Here is a 20628-nt window from a genome sequence, read left to right as displayed (position 1 = left end):
ATCTTCATTTGTCCATTTTTTTTTTCTGTGATTTGATTGCAGTTGGTTGCTGTTATTTCTCTGTATTGTTTCTCAAGTAGGATAAACAAGTCAGTAAAAATTTGGTGAGTTCAGTAAAAGTGGTATCAGAGGAGTAATTTTGATAATTTCTTTTTTTTCTTTCAAGCTTCCATCAATTCTTGTACATAAAAGACTGGTTACTTTGAAATAACATTCTCTCTCTCTTTTTTTTTTTTTTAAAGATTTTACTTAGAGCGTGCAGAGTAGGGGGAGGGCAAAGGGGCAGAGGGAGAGGACCCTGAGATCATGACCTGAGCTGAAGGCAGGTATTTAACCAAATGAGCCACCCAGGGGCCCCTGAAAAATATTCTTGATGATGTCTGATTATGGACTTGGAATTTAGGTTGATTTATGTATAATGTTAAAAGCTAATTTGTAACTTAAATTAAGATTTTTCTAGGCATCTTTGAGTTAGTTCATTTTATTGCGTCTGTTTGTATTAGAAAATATTGTAGGTCTGTTTTTACAGAGGAAATTAAGATTGTACTGTGGATAGTGTCAAAAAATATTGCCCTCATCTTCCAGCCTTTGTTTTTTTTCTTAGCCTAAACCATTAGAATGCTATACTGCCAAAATGGAATGTCATCTCCCCCTGCCCCCGCTCTTAGTGCTATTACATTGTAAAGAGCCACCAAAAATCTTTTGACATGTATCTTCCTTGAGAAATTTTCCTTTTCCACAAATCTGCAGACTCTGTGTCTCGACTTGTTGCCTATTTTCTGTGTACTACAAAGGTCCTGACTTAGTACTTGTCCCATTTTTCACTTCTCACTTGTGATTATCCTTCTGTGTATCAGGATGGTTCATAGTTCTTGGGTCAGAACCTGCTTCACTTTCTCCTGGTTCTGTTCTGTTAACCATTTCTCATCTACTCTGGTGGTGGTTGTGCTGCTGCCTGTGGACTGCCTGCCTGTTTTTGTAAATACAATTTTTTTTGGAACACGGCCACACCCCTACATTTATATGTATTGCTTATGGCTGCTTTCATATTATAACAGTAGAATTGAGTAGTTGTGACAGAGACCTGTGACCTGCAAGGCTGAAAATATTAGTCTGGTCCTTTATAAAAAAGTTTGCCAACCCCTGATCCACTGTGTTGCCACTTCATATAAATGACCCTCAGGCTATTTCCTGCACCCTCTGCTCATCATCTCTTGTTTGTCTTGCTTACCTTGTCTTTTGCCTGTTCACTTATTGTTTTCATCTGGACTCTATAATGAACTGCATTAGCTCTCTATCCAGAACACGTCAGCTCCTAAAGTAGGAAGCTGCTTTCTGTATCCCAAACATGAAAAATGCTGACATAACTTTTATTTTAATTTCAAATTTTACGAGAGTGCCTTTGCATTAAAATAAATTTATAGCATTAAAAGCAAAATCGAGAGTGATTTATTTCAGGGTTTGTTGAGTGTGTGTTTATAGGATTGTTTATTTAACACTTTTCAGTTAAAACGAATTCATTGAACACATAGATGAGATAAAGCTCTAGGAATGCAGCAACACTAGAAACTAGTGTTATAGAAACCATCCACCAGGAAATAGGAGCAGCATTGCTGATCAGCATTGTAAATTATTCATGAAAATTAATCTTTTCTAATTTTTTCTATAAGAATGAAAAAATATTTGTGGTCTTATGGATCTTTTTACCACAGTTTTTGGGAACAAGCTCTTTGGAGCTTTAAATAGACTTTGAAATGGAATGTGGGGCTTTCTATTATATTTTTTTAAAAAGAACATTTCCGAATTGTTTGGAAGAAGAATTGTCTTAATCATTTTTTTTTCCTTTTGGTCACTTACATTCCAACAAATATTTTCCAGAGATACTTGAAAAAATGTAACTACTCTTTTAAAAATCTTCTCTGTTGTTTCTAATAACATAAAAACCATAATTCTTTGGTTTCTTTTTGTTTAGTGGCTTACAGAAGAGATGAAATGTGGTCTGAAGGACGATATGACTATGAAAGACTTCCAAGAGAACGAGTACCTCCTCGAAATCACCCCAGTGTAAGTTGCTACTGATGTAGAATAATTCAAAACCTAGTGTCTAAGGGAATTTGGTACACTGAAGCTAGGCCTAGCAAAATCTTTAAGTGCCAAAAATTGACCAGTCTAAGTTGAAATATAGACAGATTAAGCTTATATTTTAAAAATTAAAAGTTTGAAATAAAAGGCAACGTTTATGTGGATAATCTATATTTCATATTTCTTATTTAAATTTCTAAAAATGGAGGATTTTTATATTGAATTTCTGAAGAAAATTTGAGGCTTTATAAAGTTGGACTGTCAGTTAATGAAGGAGTATTTAAGCACCTGCTCCTGCTATTGGCTGTCACCTATTTTTGTGTTCCTAAAAATGTTTGCAAATTGGATATGTGAAATTACGAAGTAGGGGCAGATGAGGGGCAGGCAGGCAGCTTTTAGTATACTGTCCTACTTACTTGTCTCTCTGTTGCTTTGGGAATTGGAAATTTTTAATTAGGGCTTTTCTCTTCTCAAGGAGCTTGCTATTTTGCTTATTATTGTATTCCCAGCACCATCTAGTATGTGGCACATAGTAAGAGTTTTGTGTTTATTGAGTGAATATATGCACTTTCTCCCCAAAATCCTCTGCAGAGACCCAAGGGAAAGTTTGGGGAGGGTCAAGAAGCTGTCAATCTTAAACTTTTACACAGGCCCTTTCTAAGCACCAGGGGATTTGGGTTGTGGTCGTACTATGTGGATATATTATAGATTCATCATACACCATCAAAGGGTACAAATATTTATTTGTATGTTGGTTTTTGTTTTTTTTTTTACTTCTATATTCTGAGTAAGTCCTATGACCCACTTAGATGGATAATATACTTTCAACATTGTCTTTTGGCCTGGGTTACAGCTTAGGCTGGAGTTGATCTAAAATGATAAAAGATGGGTTTTTTGGTTTTTGGCTTAGAGGAAGTGAAGGTGCATCTATCTTGGTAGTCCCACATTCGGGTTCATCCTGACACCAGCTGCCTCCACCATGCTGCCTAAGTTCCAAGATCCCAACCCCAACAAGATCCAAGTCATATACCTGGGGTGCATTGATGGGGAAGTTGGTGTTATGTTTGCCCTGGACCCCAAGATTGGCCTCCTGAGTCTTTCTCCAGTAGAGGTTGGTGATGACCTCACCAAAGCAACTGATGATTGGAAGGATCTGAGGATTACAGTGAAACTGACCATTCAGAAAGACATGCCCAGATTGAAGTGGTATTTTCTGCCTCTGCCCTGATTGTCAAAGCCCTCAAGGAACCGCCAAGAGACTGAAAGAAGCAGAAAAACTTTAAGCACAGTCAAAATATCACTTATGATGATATTATCAACATTGCTCGATAGATGCATCACTGATCTTTAGCCAGAGAATTCTCTGGAACCATTAAGGAGATCCTGGGGACTGCCCAATCTGTGGGCTGCAATGTTGATGGCTGCCATCCTCATGACATCATAGATGACATCAATAGTGGTGCAATGGAATGTCCAGCTAGTTAAGAACTACAAAGGAAATAATAAAGAATCATTTGACAACCAGAAAAAAAAAAAGGAGGAAAGAAAGAGGCCTACCATATTTCAGAACGGGTAGACTTAATTATTACTATAGGTCATTTCTTTCCAGGTTTTATTTATAGATTGTATACTTATTATAGACTGTAGTTTCTAATTGAACTTTGAGTTAAATTCTTTTCCATTTGATAAAATTATAGTTTACCTAGAAAAACAAAACAGTGATATAGATAAACATGATGTGGGAGTAATGCAGAGATGGAAAAAGGGATGACTTTAGAAAAAAAATTCTTAGGAGCCCTACCTTTCTAATGATATATCCTGTAGGAATTTGTATTTCAAGGATACTTTTAAAGAATTTTCTCTGTGGTTATGCCACCAACTGGATATATAGTTGGATTTGTTTTAGTTTGTTTTCAATTTTGGGGAATTGCCTTTTTTTTTTCCCTTTTCTAATTAGGTTTTTTTCCTTAATGTAACACATGACTCCAAATTATAAAATAAGATACATTTAGAGAGGGGATGACTTTTAAGTGGTAACTTACTATAATTATGTATTTAACTAGTTCCTGCTTACTGTAAGTGAGGGCTTTTATATATAAACTTCTTAATCTTCAAAACAATTCTGAGTGTTGAATGGTACAACATTTATAGACCTCAGTAGAATGTTGTAGAAGCCGTAAAATGTAGGCAGAGATTTATATACAGAAATGTAATTTCAGATAACAATGGGAAATATTCATGATCAAATCATGGAAAAAGTTACATTACACCATTTATTACACCATGCTCCATTATTTATGCATGCTGTGTTGTGTCATAGAACACACCGCAGTGGAAGCTGGCTCAAAGAGTTAAGATTGGAGGCAGCTGGGGAGGAGTGAATTTTAAGATGGGAATAATTAGTTGTCCTAAAGACATAAGAAGGGCCCTTCAGATCTCGAGGTCATTGTGTGAGAATGGATTTGAGAAAGTTCATACCTAATAGCCTTTGTTTTCTTTGAAGGGGTAGCAAGATCATTCCCTGAAAGTACAGGTGGTAGAGGGCGACTTGAGGCCAGCCTTGAATTGGGAGTAGCCATTGTTGGTATCTCCTCACTAGAGATGTTTAAAAAGACTGGCTGAGGGGCAGTGGGCTTGTGCACTGTAGTATTATAGGGGCACCAGTCTGCAGGAATGTGTGCTTTATTACCTAAGTGGCCCAGTTTAGGAGTGGAGAAAGCAAGTTGTTGTATTGATTTAAGATTGCATGATGAGTGGTGGACTCAGGAAGATAAGGATATTGAAGGTTCTGACTCAGAATTACTGAGGTAAGATATTATGTGTTACAGGCTGATTCAGAAAGGAGGTAAGGCTGTGAGAGGGACAGTGGGTTGAAAGAAGTGAGCAAGGCTCAGTGAGGCTGAAGACCAGAGCGTGGTAGAAGGATAGGCAATTGGTATTTTGAAGTGCAGAGTTTCCAAGAGAGGACAGTTCTAGGTGATTAAAAGTCCAGTGGATGATGGTAGGGATAGAGGGTGGGTGAATGTTACTGGAGTTGAGATCAGGAAAACTTGGAGGCTAGATTTTGGATCAGTGATTTAGATTAGAGGCTCTCAGTCCTCACTGTACATTGAAGTCACCCAGAGAGCTCTTAAATACGAATATCTGGGCCCCATCCAGATAATTAAGTCCTAATCTTTGCAGCTAAGATCTAAACATCAGCGTTGTGTAAAGTTTATCAGGTGACTTATGCAGAGTTAGGAAATGCGGATCGTAGATGAACACTGAAGTTGCTGATGATGACAGGAGTTGAGGTAAAATGACAGGAGATGGAAGTTCTCAGTGGATGAGGATATTTTAGTAAAATCTAAACCCACACATTTTCATTTTTATATCATTTATGTGTGTGTAATTGTGAAACAGAGGCTTCTTTATAAAATAATTTCATCAGCAGGAAGCAGATATATTTTATATAAGTGCATTTAAAATCATAGTAGAGTTACTCAACTGTCTCTAAATTCCCAAAGGTAAATCTGACTTTGCTAAATTCTCTGGCTACTTGGTTCCTCCTATACGGGGAGGAGCCTAGATTGCCTTTCTGCTGAGAGCACGGAACCTGCCCAGACCTTGCATGGCTTCATTCCTCTCCTTTAAATTTTTATTGTTATGTTAATCACCATACATTACATCATTAGTTTTTTGATGTAGTGTTCCACGATTCATTGTTTGTGCATAACACCCAGTGCTCCACTCAGAATGTGCCCTCTTTAATACCCATCACCAGGCTAACCCATCCCCCCACCCCCCTCCCCTCTAGAACCCTCAGTTTGTTTTTCAGAGTCCATCGTCTCTCATGGTTCATCTCCCCCTCCGATTTCCCCCCTTCATTCTTCCCCTCCTGCTATCTTCTTCTTCTTTTGTTTTTTTCTTAACATATGTTGCATTGTTTGTTTCAGAGGTACAGATCTGTGATTCAACAGTCTTGCACATTTCACAGCACTCACCATAGAACATACTCTCCCCAGTGTCTATCACCAGCCACCCCATCCCTCCCACCCCACCCCCACTTCAGCAACCCTCAGTTTGTTTCCTGAGATTAAGAATTCCTCATAGCAGTGAGGTCATATGATACATGTCTTTCTCTGATTGACTTATTTCACTCAGCATAACACTCTCCAGTTCCATCCACGTCGTTGCAAATGGCAAGGGCTCATTCCTTTTGATGGGTGCATAACATTCCATTGTATATATATACCACATCTTCTTTATCCATTCATCTGTCGATGGACATCTTGGCTCTTTCCACAGTTTGGCTATTGTGGACATTGCTGCTGTAAACATCGGGGTGCATGTACCCCTTCGGATCCCTACATTTGTATCTTTGGGGTAAATACCCAGGAGTGCAATTGCTGGATCGTATGGTAGCTCTATTTTCAACTGTTTGAGGAACCTCCATACTGTTTTCCAGAGTGGTTGCACCAGCTTGCATTCCGACCAACAGTGTAGGAGGGTTCCCCTTTCTCCACATCCCCGCCAACATCTGTTGTTTCCTGACTTGTTAATTGTAGCCATTCTGACTGGTATGAGGTGGCATCTCATTGAGGTTTTAATTTGGATTTCCTGATGCCGAGCGATGTTGAGCACTTTTTCATGTGCCTGTTGGCCATTTGGATGTCTTCTTTGGAAAAATGTCTGTTCATGTCTTCTGCCCATTTCTTGATTGGATTATTTGTTTTTTGGGTGTTGAGTTTGATAAGTTCTTTATAGATTTTGGATACTAGACCTTTATCTGATATGTCATTTGCAAATATCTTCTCCCATTCTGTTGGTTGTCTTTTGGTTTTGTTAACCGTTTCTTTTGCTGTGCAAAAGCTTTTTATCTTGATGAAATCTCAATAGTTCATTATTCCCCTTGCTTCCCTTGCCTTTGGCGATGCTTCTAGGAAGAAGTTGCTGCGGCTGAGGTCGAAGAGGTTGCTGCCTGTGTTCTCCTTTAGGATTTTGATGGACTCCTGTCTCACATTTAGGTCTTTCAACCATTTGGAGTCTATTTTTGTGTGTGGTGTAAGGAAATGGTCCAGTTTCATTCCTCTGTATGTGGCTGTCTAATTTTCCCAACACCATTTGTTGAAGAGACTGTCTTTTTTCCATTGGACATTCTTTCCTGCTTTGTCGAAGATTAGTTGACCATAGAGTTGAGGGTCCATTTCTGGGCTCTCTATTCTGTTCCATTGATCTATGTGTCTGTTTTTGTGCCCGTACCATACTGTCTTGATGATGACAGCTTTGTCATAGAGCTGGAAGTCCGGAATTGTGATGCCGCCAGCTTTGCTTTTCTTTTTCAACATTCCTCTGGCTACTCGGGGTCTCTTCTGGTTCCATACAAATTTTAGGATTATTTGTTCCCTTTCTTCGAAAAAAGTGGATGGTATTTTGATAGGGATTGCATTGAATGTGTAGATTGCTCTAGGTAGCATTGACATCTTCATAATATTTGTTCTTCCAGTCCATGGAAATGGAACGTTTTTCCATTTCTTTGTGTCGTCTTCAATTTCTTTCATGAGTATTTTATAGTTTTCTGAGTACAGATCCTTTGCCTCTTTGGTTAGATTTATTCCTAGGTATCTTATGGTTTTGGGTGCAGTTGTAAATGGGATCATCTCCTTAATTTGTCTCTCTTCTGTCTTGTTGTTGATGTATAGGAATGCCACTGATTTCTGTGCATTGATTTTATATCCTGCCACTTGACTGAATTCCTGTATGAGTTCTAGCAGTTTTGGGGTGGAGTCTTTTGGGTTTTCCACATAAAGTATCATTTCATCTGCAAACAGTGAGAGGTTGACTTCTTTGCTGATTTGGATGCCTTTTATTCCTTTTTGTTGTCTGATTGCTGTCGCTAGGACTTCTAATACTATGTTGAATAGCAGTGGTGATAATGGACATCCCTGCCGAGTTCCTGACCTTAGGGGGAAAGCTCTCAGTTTTTCCCCATTGAGAATGATATTCACTGTGGGTTTTTCATAGATGGCTTTTATGATATCGAGGTATGTACCCTCTATCCCTACACTTTGAAGAGTTTTGATCAAGAAAGGATGCTGGACTTTGTCAAATGCTTTTTCTGCATCTATTGAGAGGATCATATGATTCTTGTTCTTTCTTTTGTTAATGTATCACGTTGATTGATTTGCAGATGTTGAACCAACCTTGCAGCCCGGGGATAAATCCCACTTGGTTGTGCTGAATAATCCTTTTAATGTACTGTTGGATCCTATTGGCTAGTATTTTGGTGAGAATTTTTGCATCCATGTTCATCAAGGTTATTGGTCTGTAATTCTCCTTCTTGATGGGGTATTTGGTTTGGGGATCAAGGTAATGCTGGCCTCATAAAACGAGTTTGGAAGTTTTCCTTCCATTTCTATTTTTTGGAACAGTTTCAGAAGAATAGGTATTAGTTTTTCTTTAAATGTTTGGTAGAATTCCCCTGGGAAGCCATCTGGCCCTGGGCTTTTGTTTGTTGGGAGTTTTTTGATGACTGCTTCAATTTCCCTAGTGGTTATAGGTCTGTTCATGTTTTCTCTTTCTTCCTGGTTCAGTTTTGGTAGTTGATACATCTCTAGGAATGCATCCATTTCTTCCAGGTTACTTAATTTGCTGGCCTAGAGTTGCTCATAATATGTTCTTATAATTGTTTGTATTTCTTTGGTGTTGGTTGTGATCTCTCCTCTTTCATGATTTTGTTGATTTGGGTCATTTCTCTTTTCTTTTTGATAAGTCTGGCCAGGGGTTTATCAGTTTTGTTAATTCTTTCAAAGAACCAGCTCCTGGTTTCATTGATCTGTTTTACTTACTGTTCTTTTGGTTTCTATTTCATTGATTTCTGCTCTGATCTTTATTATTTCTCTTCTCCTGCTGGGTTTAGGCTTTATTTGCTGTTCTTTCTCCAGCTCCTTTAGGTGTAGGGTTAGGTTGTGTATGAGATCTTTCTTGTTTCTTGAGAAAGGCTTGTATTGCTATATACTTTCCTCTTAGGACTGCCTTTGCTGTATCCCAAAGATTTTGAACAGTTGTGTTTTCATTTTCATTGGTTTCCATGAATTTTTTAAATTCTTTAATTTCCTGGTTGACCCATTCATTCTTTAGTAGGATGCTCTTTAGCCTCCATGTATTTGAGTTCTTTCCGACTTTCCTCTTGTGATTGAGTTCTAGTTTCAAAGCACTGTGGTCTGAAAATAGGCAGGGAATAATCCCAGTCTTTTGGTACCGGTTGAGTCTTGATTTTTGACCTGGGATGTGATCTATTCTGGAGAATGTTCCATGGGCAGTAGAGAAGAATGTGTATTCTGTTGCTTTGGGATGGAATGTTCTGAATATGTCTGTGAAGTCCATTTGGTCCAGTGTGTCATTTAAAGTCTTTATTTCCTTGTTGATCTTTTGCTTAGATGATCCATTTCAGTGAGGGGGTGTTAAAGTCCCCTACTATTATTATATTGTTGTCAATGTGTTTCTTTGCTTTTGTTATTAATTGCGTTATATAATTGGCTGCTCCCATGTTAGGGGAATAGATATTTACAACTGTTAGATCTTCTTGTTGGATAGACCCTTTAAGTAGGATGTAGTGTCCTTCCTCATCTCTTATTACAGACTTTGGTTTAAAATCTAATTTGTCTGATGTAAGGATTGCCACCCCAGCTTTCTTTTGATGTTCATTAGCATGGTAAATTGTTTTCCACCCCCTCACTTTCTTTTTTTTTTTTTTAAAGATATATTTATTTATTTTGAGAGAGTGAGAATGAGAGAGAGAGAGAGAGTACATGAGAGCAGAGAGGGCTAGAGGGAGAAGCAGTCCCCTTGCCGAGCAGGGAGCCCGATGTGGGACTCGATCCCGGGACTCCAGGATCATGACCTGAGCCGAAGGCAGTTGCTTAACTAACTGAGCCACCCAGGCGCCCTCCAACCCCTCACTTTCAATCTGGAGGTGACTTTGGATCTAAAATGAGTCTCTTGCAGACAGTATATCGATGGGTCTTGTTCTTTTATCCAATCTGATAGCCTGTGTCTTTTGATTGGGGCATATAGCCTATTTACATTCAGGGTAACTATTGAAAGATGTGAATTTAGTGCCATTATATTGTCTGTAAGGTGACTGTTACTGTATATTGTCTCTATTCCTTTCTAGTCGATATTATTTTTAGGCTCCCTCTTTGCTTAGAGGATCCCTTTCAATATTCTTGTAGGGATGGTTTCATGTTTGCAAATTCCTTTAGTTTTTGTTTGTCCTGGAAGCTTTTTATTTCTCCTTCTATTTTCATTGACAGCCTAGCTGGATATAGTATTCTTGGCTGCATATTTTTCTCGTTTAGTGCTCTGAAGTTATCATGCCATTCCTTTCTGGCCTGCCAGGTCTCTGTGGATAGGTCTGTTGCCAGTCTAATGTTTCTACCATTATAGGTTCCATATCTCTTCTCCCGAGCTACTTTCAGGTTTTTCTCTTTGTCTCTGAGCCTCGTAAGTTTTACTATTAGATGTCAGGGTGTTGACCTATTTTTATTGATTTTGAGAGGGGTTCTCTGTGCTTCCTGGATTTTGATGCCTGTTTCCTTCCCCCCATTAGGGTAGTTCTCTGTTATAAATTGCTCCAATATACCTTCTGCCCCTCTCTCTCTTCTTCTTCTGGGATCCCATTTACTCTAATGTTGTTTCATCTTATGGTATCGCTTATTTCTCAAATTCTGCCCTCGTGATCCAGTAGTTGTTTATCACTCTTTTTCTCAGCTTATTTTCCATCATTTGGTCTTCTATATCGCTGATTCTCTCTTCTGCCTCATTTATCCTAGCAGTTAGTGCCCCCACTTTTTATTGCACCTCATTAATAGCCTTTTTGATTTCGACTTGGTTAAATTTTAGTTCTTTTATTTCTCCAGAAAGGGTTTCTCTAATAACTTCCATGCTTTTTTCAAGCCCAGCTAGTATCTTTAAAATCATGATTCTGAACTGTAGGTCCAGCATTGTACTAATGTCTGTATTAAGTAGGTCCCTGGCAGACGGTACTACCTATTGTTCTTTTTGTTGAGGTGATTTTTTCCGTCTTGTCATCGTGTCCAGAGGAGAATAGATGAATGAGAGAACAAAGTGCTAACAGGGTAACAATGCCCCCAGAAAATATACTCTATACAAATCAGAAAGGACCTGAAAGCAGGGGAAAAGAAAGGGAAAGGAATAAAAAAGAAAAAGAAGAAAAGAAAAAAGAAAAAGATACGAACAAAACAAAAAAAACAGAATATGATCAAATATGATCAGGCTGGTGCGTAGATCAGTGCCACACACTAGATTTTGGCTGTATTTGGTCTGTTAGGAGAAAGTGGATCCCAAAATTTTAAAGAATTATATATGTTCAAAATAAGGGTTGATACGATGAAGGGATGGAATATGACTGTAAAGATGAAAATTATAAAAAAATTTTATAAAAGGAATTGATAAGATAAGAAGGTGTTTGAGAAAATAAAGAAGAGGATTTAAAAAAAAGGAAAGAAAAAAAAGAGAGAATGTGATCAGGCAGGAGACTAGAACAAAGCCATACACTAGAGATTTAGGGTATATTTTAATCTGTTAGAAGAAACTGTATCTCAAAATTTTAAAGAGAACAACTTATATATATATGCCAAAAATAAGGGTGACTACTATGAAGGGATAGAATATGACTCTAAAAATGAAAAAATAATGTTTTTTTAAAAGGGATTGATAAGATGTTGGTTGAAAAAGGGAAAAAGAAAAATTCAAAAAAAAAGTTACAAAAAAATTAAGTTTGAAAGACTAAAGAATCATGGTAAAAAAAGCCATGAATTCTATGTGCAGTATTCCCCTAGCTCTGGAATTCTGCTGTTCTCATTGATCAGTGAACTTGGTCTTGGCTGACTGTTCTTGCTCATCTTCTGGGGGAGGCGCCTGTTCCCGTGATTCCCAAATGCCTTTTCCGGAGGCGGAATTGCCCCGCCCTTGCCAGTCCTGGCTAAGTAATCTGCTCAGGTTTGCTCTCCGGAGCTTTTGTTCCTTGCAAGCTCCCGGTACAGCTTTGGAGGATGAGAGCGAAAATGGTGGCCTCCCAATCTCCGCCCCGGAGGAGCGGAGACCTCGGGGCCCTGCTCCCAGCGCGCCCCCAGAGAAAAGCAGTCAATCACTCCTGTCTCCCCGGTCTCCGGCCACACTCTGTGCTCGCCCGGCCTGTGACCCAGCGTTGTATCTCTGGCACCCAACTCAGTGTGGAGTCTCCAAACCCAGCAGATCCCTGCAGTGCACTCCCGCGCCACTCCTCCCAGGGGAGAAAGTGGAGTCTCCCTGGATCTCCCACTTGTTGGGTCCCTGCTGGAGGAGCAGTGGCCCGACTGTGTCACCGATCACAGTTTATGGCCACCCCGAGCTGAGAGCCCGCACCTCGGCTCCGTCTCTGCAGCTGGCCTCCCTGCTCGGATACCTGGGAGCTGTGCCGCGCTCAGGCACCCCCGGTCTTCCTGTGACCCCGAGGGTCCTGAGACCACACTGTCCCGCGAGGGTTCCACCCCTCGCTTAGCCACTGGAGCGACGTCCCTCAGCGGAGCCGGCTTCTAAAAGTTCTGATTTTGTGCTCCACAGCTCTATCACTTGCCAGAAACTGCTGCCGGAGGCCCCTCCCCCGCCATCTATCCTCCCGAATATTGCCTCGGATTCACTTCTCCGCAAGTCCTACCTTCCAGAAAGTGGTCGCTTTTCTGTTCAGAGAGTTGTTGCTATTCTTTTCTTTGATCTCCTGTTGAGTTCATAGGTGTTCAAAATGGTTTGATCCCTATCCAGCTGAATTCCTGATACCAGACCAAATCCAGGTTTCCTACTCCTTCGCCATCTTGCTCTGCCCCCTACCATTCCTCTCCTTTTTAAGAAAAAATTTAATTCTATTAGATTGGTCCCTTCATCCCCCCAATAAGCCTTCCTTAGTTGATAAATCCTTCTCTTTTCCCACATCCCCATCCTGAAGACTCACTTTTATTGGTGAATGTGGCCTTATTTTGGTTAGAAATTTAAAGCCCTCCCCTCCCCTCAATTATGCGCCTTTGATGACTCTTGGAAATTATCTCTTTGCTTTCTACGTTACACCTACATTTTAAATAAAGCAAAGTTAAACTTTTTGGTGCCATTGTTCCTTTTAACAGTCTGGTGAAGCCTATGGATCCCTTTTCAGAGAAGGGTTTTTAAAACTATAAAATACACCAAATTAAAGGAGACCACTTAAATTTGAATATAATTATCAAACTATTAATAAATTTGTAATGTAGTAATATGTACTTCTTTGGTAGATCATTAAATATTAAGAGCTAATGATGGGAGTTTCATTACTATATTTTCAAAGTGATGAGAATAAATGGTATTTTGAGATACTGCAACAGCTATAATGTGATATGAAAATATCTATGATTTCTGTTAGTGACAAAGCCACAGATATAATTCTAATGTCGTTTGCTGCTGCATTTGGGTGAAAAAAGTAATTTTATATTCACATCTGATTTCAAGGACCTCCTGAATCCTTGGGTTAGAAAACTGATAAATGACACTAGAACTAGAAATGTAAATCAGTGAATTTATAATTTCTGAATTTGGAGCTAATAAAAATATAATTTCTTTAACATTTAAAAATATTTGCTTACGAAGCAGATCATATAATGTTATTTTAAAAACCATATTGGTATATCATATTGACTTGTATAAGATTCTCACAAGCAACATTATTCATAACAGCTCTAAGCTGGCAACAATCCACATGTGTAACAGTAGAGTAGATAAATTAATTGTGCAATGTACACAGCAATTAGAATGAATGGACCTGAGTGGACCATTGCAAAAGCAGCAACATGTATGAACCTCACAAACATCATACTGAAAGAAAGAAGCCAAATACAAGAGTATATCCTGTATTTCCTACATATTGTATAAAGTTTCAGAATAGGCATAACTCACCAGGGAAGTGGTTACTTTTAGGTGTGCGGAGCATTGTCTGGGAGAGAGCACAGGAAGGCTTTTGCCATACTAGGGATGTTCAGTTTTTTGATCTGGTGGTAGTTATACAGTGTAATTACCTTGTGAAAATTAATCCAAGAGTCATTTATGACTTTACACTTTTTGTATGTATTTCTTACTTCAATAAAAACTTAGCTTTGGAAAAGGCAGATTATTGTTCTAAATATAAAACTAGTTAATCCTTTAAAAAGTGAGCACTCACTATCATTAGGGCCTGGGATAGAGCAAGATAATGTTCTATTCTGTATATCTGGATTCTGTTCTCTAACAGAAAAACAATTTTACTGCATTTCTCTTTTCTTATTGCTCCCATTTACTCACTATTATATTCAACTATTAACATTTTTTAAAAGATTTATTTATTATTTTTTAAAGATTTATTTATTTTAAAGAGAGAGCATAAGTGGGGAAGAGAGAATTTTTTAAAAAAAATTTTTATTTATTTGGGAGAGTAAGAGAAAGTAAGAGAGAGAGAGAACACGAGCGGGGTGAGGGGCAGAGGGAGAAGCAGACTCAGCAGCCCGATGCAGGGCTCTATCCCGGGACCCTGGGATCATGACCTGAGCCAAAGGCAGACAGTCAACCGACTGAGCCACCCTGGTGCCCCTCAACTGTTAACATTTTATGAAAACTTTCTTTATCATGTATTTATCCATCTATCTGTCCTTTATCCATCTACTTAATCCATCTAATTTTTTGATGTATTTCAAAGTAAACTGGACAAGTGTGCTTTTCATTAACTACATAGGTATACATATCATAAAAGTTCAGTGTTTTTTTTATAGCTTTTTCTAAATGTGAAAATTACACACATGAAATACAAAGTCTTAAGTGTTCATCTGCTGAATTTTGATTTTGTGTAGAGCTGCCCTAGGAGGTGTTTAAACTTCTTGGCTGACAGAATTGCAAGAACTTAACTTTCTTTTTATTGTCATTATTTCCAGAGAGGAAAGAGGAGTTCTTGGCTGCATTCTGTAACAATGTCCTGATTTTCTGGGGCAGTTCCAGTTTCACATGTTTGATCCATTATTCCCCAACGCCATTGAAATGCAAAACCATTTTCTTTGAAAATTCAGTGAGTGAATTAAATGAATAAGTGCTATTATAGAAATGCATATCACAAAATATGAGGAAGCAGAGTGAGGGAACCTTAGGCTTTCGAAAGCAGAAGTCCACCAGTCTGTGTAGTAGATTTTTTTAGTTATGTGTGGTTTGTGTGGTACTTTTCTAATAAAAAGCATGTGATGCCAAAGGTAACATAAAATTGATAGAGCAAAGCAGAATGTGTGTTATGAATGTAGTGCCTACTATGTGCCAAGTGCTGTTCCAGGTGCTGGGAATAGAGCAGTGAATTAAGACCAAGGTTTCTGTGCCCATGAAGCTTGCATTCATACTAAGTTGATTATTTTAGGGAGTAATGGCATTAACTATTTACATGTGCTATCGTACTTAGTTACTTTGCTGATAGGTTAGTGAGTTTTAATAGTTTTTCATTTATTATAACAAAAGTTAAAGATATAAAAGTAGACAAAATAACAAAATAAACTTCCCAAAGTGGCAATTATCAACTCATGGTCCATCTTGTTTTGTCTGTGCCTCCCCCAGTTTCTTTTCTCTCAGATTATTTTGAAGTAAATCCAAGATACCCTATCTCTTTCTTTCTTTCTTTCTCTTTCTTTCTTTCTTTTTCTTTTCTTTCTTTTCTTTCTTTTCTTTCTTTCTTTCTTTCAAGATTTTATTTATTTGACAGAGAGATAGAGAGCACAGATAGAGTGGCAGGCAGAGGGAGAGGGAGAAGTAGGCTTTCCGCTGAGCAGGGATCCCGATGCCAGGCTCTATCCCAGGACCCCAGGATCATGACCTGAGCCAAAGGCAGACGCTTAACTGACTGAGCCACTCAGGCGCCCCCAAGATACCCTATTTCAAGTGCCAATAAGTATTTTAGTATATGTCTCTAAGTGATAAGGATGCTTAACAGGAGGAGCTTATATGTTAAAATTTCTCCTTTAAATAAAACGTTTTTCTGTTAGAATTTGTGCCAAGTATATTTTAATGACACTGGAAAAGAAATGTTTTTAAAGAAGTGTGCTAATCCTCGTAATTTGCCCCCAGTTAGGAGTGAGACTAAACATTAGTGTGGAAAATTTGACATTTAAATATTGAATGAAACAAAATGGTGCTTTTACTTTCTGAAATGAAAGTATTTCTCTTAAGAGGTAGTTCTACTAAATTGGAATTTATAGCAAATTAAGAAATAATTGCTTAATTTTGTAACAGAACATCACCATCTTAGATTTAAAAATTGCAGAACTAATTTGGTATGTATCTTAACCTGATGAGATTTTCATTAGCATAAGCAAACTGAACAATCCTTATTTCAGAAGCTCAGTAGGCCTAATGGTAGTAATTGTTTCACCCCTGAGATAGTGACCTATGAGAAAGTGTAAATTTCATTGACCTATAACTTCTCAAAGTATTTAAATTTATATGCAAGTTGTTGCTTTCTATATTCTTCCGGAACAGATCAGTGATTAAGTAAAATAGGCTTAAATTTTTTTTTTAATGAGCTACATGTACTTTTTTATTTCGGTCTGACTGATCATAAAACATTAATACTAATTTTGGAGGAGCAGATCTGATAGAGTTCATGCATATTTTTGGAAATTCTAGTAACAGCCATGGAAAATTGATACATAGTGTAAATATGTAACAGTTGTATTAAGTTGATAACAGTCTGATCTTAATGGGATACTGTACATATTTTTCATAATGAGCAGAAGCAATGAAAATTGATTTCATTGAGGTGAATTCAAATTTTATGTCCAAACTCAAGATTTGAAATATCTGCATTTTAAATAATAGAAATGTTTTGATTCTATTGAGTTCATTTTTAAGTTAATTAAAAATGATCCTGTTATCTTTAAAAATCTTTTAAGATATTCTTTAGAAGTCATAATTTTTATTTCTGGTTTGTATATAATGGTGCTATTGTTTTCCAAGGTATTTCTAAAATGGAGGCTCCAACCATATCAGTACCTGAAGCCTTGTGTCCTTCTGTTAGCATTTAGAAAGGAAAATTATGTTTATAGCTCAATGTAAATTTGTACGAGAATTCAGGTGTTTCCAATCAGGTCTGGCATTGTAGGTAATATAAAATACTGTTTGAACTTTTTATAAACAAAGCTTTTGAAAAAAATTCTGAAATCTTTCCCTCCTATCATGGATTTAATTGGAAAGAAAAATCCTTGAATGGTATACCTGGATAAGATAGGAACTTTCTGATAATATAGTCTTGCTTTATCACAGACTCCTATAATCATCTTCATTTCCTTAAATCTTTTCATATAACTAGGGAGTTTTCTTTAAAAATAGATGCCTATAGGGGCGCCTGGGTGGCTCAGATGGTTAAGCGTCTGCCTCCAGCTCAGGTCATGATCTCAGGGTCCTGGGATCGAGTCCCACATCGGGCTCCTTCCTTAGCAAGGAGCCTGCTTCTCCCTCTGCCTGCCACTCCCCCTGCTTGTACTCTCCCTCCCTCTCTCTCTGGCAAATAAATAAATAAAATCTTAAAAAAAAAAAAGGGAATAGATGCCTATAGAGGTGAGATGGTATAAGGTACTTATATTTGAATATTTTCAAAACAAAGGAAATGTCGGTTTGGGCTTCATTGCTAGATACAGAACTGTCATTAGGAGTTTCTGTTGCTGATTAACAACTTTGGAATGATTGTTTTCATTTATTGTTTGGAAAAAACGATTTGTTAAATCTATGACCAAATGTGATTTGAGTTTTATTCTTTGAAAGTTTTGCCATATGCATTTTACAATCTTAAAATCACTTTGAACAAAGGAAAAGGTTGCTTTGTAAAGTAATCTATTTATAAAAATGTTTAGACATGCATGCTTACCCCACTATCCCTCCAAATAAATGTATACAAATAAACAAGGATATTGTAGGATGGAATTTTATGGTTTCTTGGAATTGGAGAAATAAGTGATTCTGATTTTATGAATAACAAAGAGATTGTGATTTAGAAAATGATATAAATTATAAAGTTGCTAATTTTGGTTTAATGTTGAATTTTTTTAGAGGCTCAGTGGTTGTTTAGGTTTAATTGAAATCTCTATTGAAAGACAGTTTTACAAGACAGAGTCAGTGGGTTCATTTCTCTATTATATTTTATGTCAACATAACAAAATATGTGTTATAATTTAATATCTCAAATACTGAAGAAAGAAACCACCTTATAGGAAAAAATTAGGTAGATCCTTTTAGCTCTCAAATAGATATAACTATTGATTTTATTTTTTTCTCAGCACATTAATAAATTTGCTACCCATTGGGAAATTTGAATAGGACACAGTAATTTAATAATTGAATAGTTGTAGTTATTAACGCTAAGAAGTAATTTAAGGAAATAGATACTTTGAGGAATTGTGTTTCACCTAGACTTGAAAAAGGTAATCCAAACAGCAAATATTTTTGAGCACTTAGTGTGTCCTACACATTGTACTAAATGCTTTACAATGTTTTTCATTTAGTCTTCACAGCAACTCCTGAGGTAGGTATTAGTATTAATCTATTGTACAGATAATGAAACTGAGACATAAAGATGGTATAGTAATGCCCTGAATGTTGGGCTTTATTTTTTTATTTTGTCCAATCAGTTAACTTAAATTGATCGTGTCTTATACTTTGATAGCATTCTCATTTCTTTCACGTATATTCATCTGATATTGGTAGAAAGACATACCGTGAATGCTCAAGCCCAGGTTATTTACAAATACATGTTCTGTAGCTCTCTAGTTCTTACTGTTGATAATCATCTTTTTGTCCAGTTATTTTACAGCAGCTACTAACCCAAGAGAGGTATTCTTCTCCTCTGTCCAATTTCCCAACCCCACAAAAAAATCCACTTAGTTGCTAAAACTTTAAAATATTAACAACATACTACTTGGAAAATCAGTTCAAATTTTATATCAGGTTTTATTTTGCTTCCAGACCTGTGAAATCAAAGGCTCTCTTCTCTCCAGTGCTTCTGGAGAAATAGCAGAATGTTTCCTCTTGATGGTTCTAGCTCAGTATCACCTCCCTGTTTGCTGTTCCTTATGTGTGAAGATTTTGTATTTCTTCAAAACAGTATAGTTCAAACACAGTAGACTAAAGATGTGTGCTATCTTAAATGGTTTTGTTTCTAAAATTCTTAGGCAATTCGGATTAGAGCTACTGTAACATTCTCTCTGTAGTTTATTTTTTATTAAAACAATAACATTCTATTTTTTCTTTTATTTATGATTGGTTTTTAGCATTGCAGCTTGTTATTTTAAACACCTGGCTTTCTTCATTGAACAGTTTTATTTCCTTTAATCCATGTGAAAACCTTGCTATTAGTTATATTCATGTTATTTCATTAATGCATTTTTGTTTGTTTATACATTTACTCTATTTGATTAAGGATAAGAACTCCTGTACTTTTTAAAAACCTTTCCAAAACCAAATAGAGAAATTAGTGATTTTTATATATTTCTTTTTGTCTGTTTTAGGATGGCTACCATAGAGTAGTTAATATTGTGCCAAAGAAACCATCACTGCTAGACAGACCTGGTGAAGGAAGCTACAGTAGATATTACAGTCATGTTGATTACCAAGAATATGACGAGGGCCGCAGTTTTTCTCATGATCGAAGAAGTGGTCCACCTCACAGAGGAGTATGTAAATTTCCCCCGTGTACTAATTGTTATTTTTTATAAGTTTAAAAATCATGTAATTTTTGAAATTTATGTGACTGGCCATGAAGGCAGTTGAATAAACACTTCCTGCTTGATGCTCTATTGAGTTGCCTGCTAGAGCTGTCAAATGGGAACTGGTAGTGGAGAATCTTGGGACAAAGTGGGTAAGCCACTCTGGGTAGCTCTATCAAAGTGACATTAATTCCAACTAGCCTGTGTTTTTATCCCCGAAATTGGCAAGAATTTGCAGAAGCAGATAAAGATAATCTACATTGCCTTGGTACTCAGTAAGTGATGAGCAGCAGGTGGTTACCATCTCTTACTGGATGTATCCACTTATAATTACTTTGATTATTTTCATCATGATGAGATGCTGTGGGTGAGGTTGGGTTACAGTTGAGCTTCAGTCTCATTTTTGTTATACTTATTAAAGTTTACTTAGTAACTCAAAGTAGAAAGCTCTCAAAACACTGCCTGTCCTATATAAAATAGACACTTTTTAAATGTTAGCTTCTATTATTACCATTATTGTTGCTGTTGTATTTTGTTTTTCTTGATCATCTTTAATAATCTAGAAGTATGTATTTAATGTTGGCAGTAATCTGTCATTGAACTTGATTACAACTATTCCTGGATGCAATTCCTTTGACTTAGCTTGTGTGTTTATATCACTCCTCTGCTAGACTGTTTACTTATATTTTCTCCTTTCCCCTTCTCTACTATATAATATTGCAATTAACGGTACATATTCAAACATTGTTTATATTAAAATTTGACCTCACATGGGCTGTTGGAA

General features: G+C 37.2%; 1 protein-coding gene across 9 annotated transcripts in view; it reads left to right on the top strand.

Moving 5' to 3' along the window:
- The window catches only part of PPHLN1 (periphilin 1), a 142446-nt gene that overhangs the window by 8226 nt on the left and 113592 nt on the right, over nucleotides 1-20628 (top strand). For 5 of the 9 annotated variants that reach the window (XM_027592929.2, XM_027592931.2, XM_027592930.2 and 2 more), the window contains 2 exons: nucleotides 1973-2064; nucleotides 19647-19811. In XM_027592929.2, coding sequence (XP_027448730.1) covers nucleotides 1973-2064; nucleotides 19647-19811 — 257 coding nt within the window. The remainder of the gene's footprint in view (nucleotides 1-1972; nucleotides 2065-19646; nucleotides 19812-20628) is intronic. The other 4 variants (XM_027592934.2, XM_027592936.2, XM_027592935.2 and 1 more) reach the window with 1 other exon arrangement.

The sequence above is a fragment of the Zalophus californianus genome, chromosome 9 (genome assembly GCF_009762305.2).
Source record: "Zalophus californianus isolate mZalCal1 chromosome 9, mZalCal1.pri.v2, whole genome shotgun sequence".
In the NCBI taxonomy this organism is placed as follows: Eukaryota; Metazoa; Chordata; class Mammalia; order Carnivora; family Otariidae; genus Zalophus; species Zalophus californianus.
Note: the sequence above shows the minus strand (reverse complement) of the source record. Positions and strands in the feature narration are given on the sequence as shown.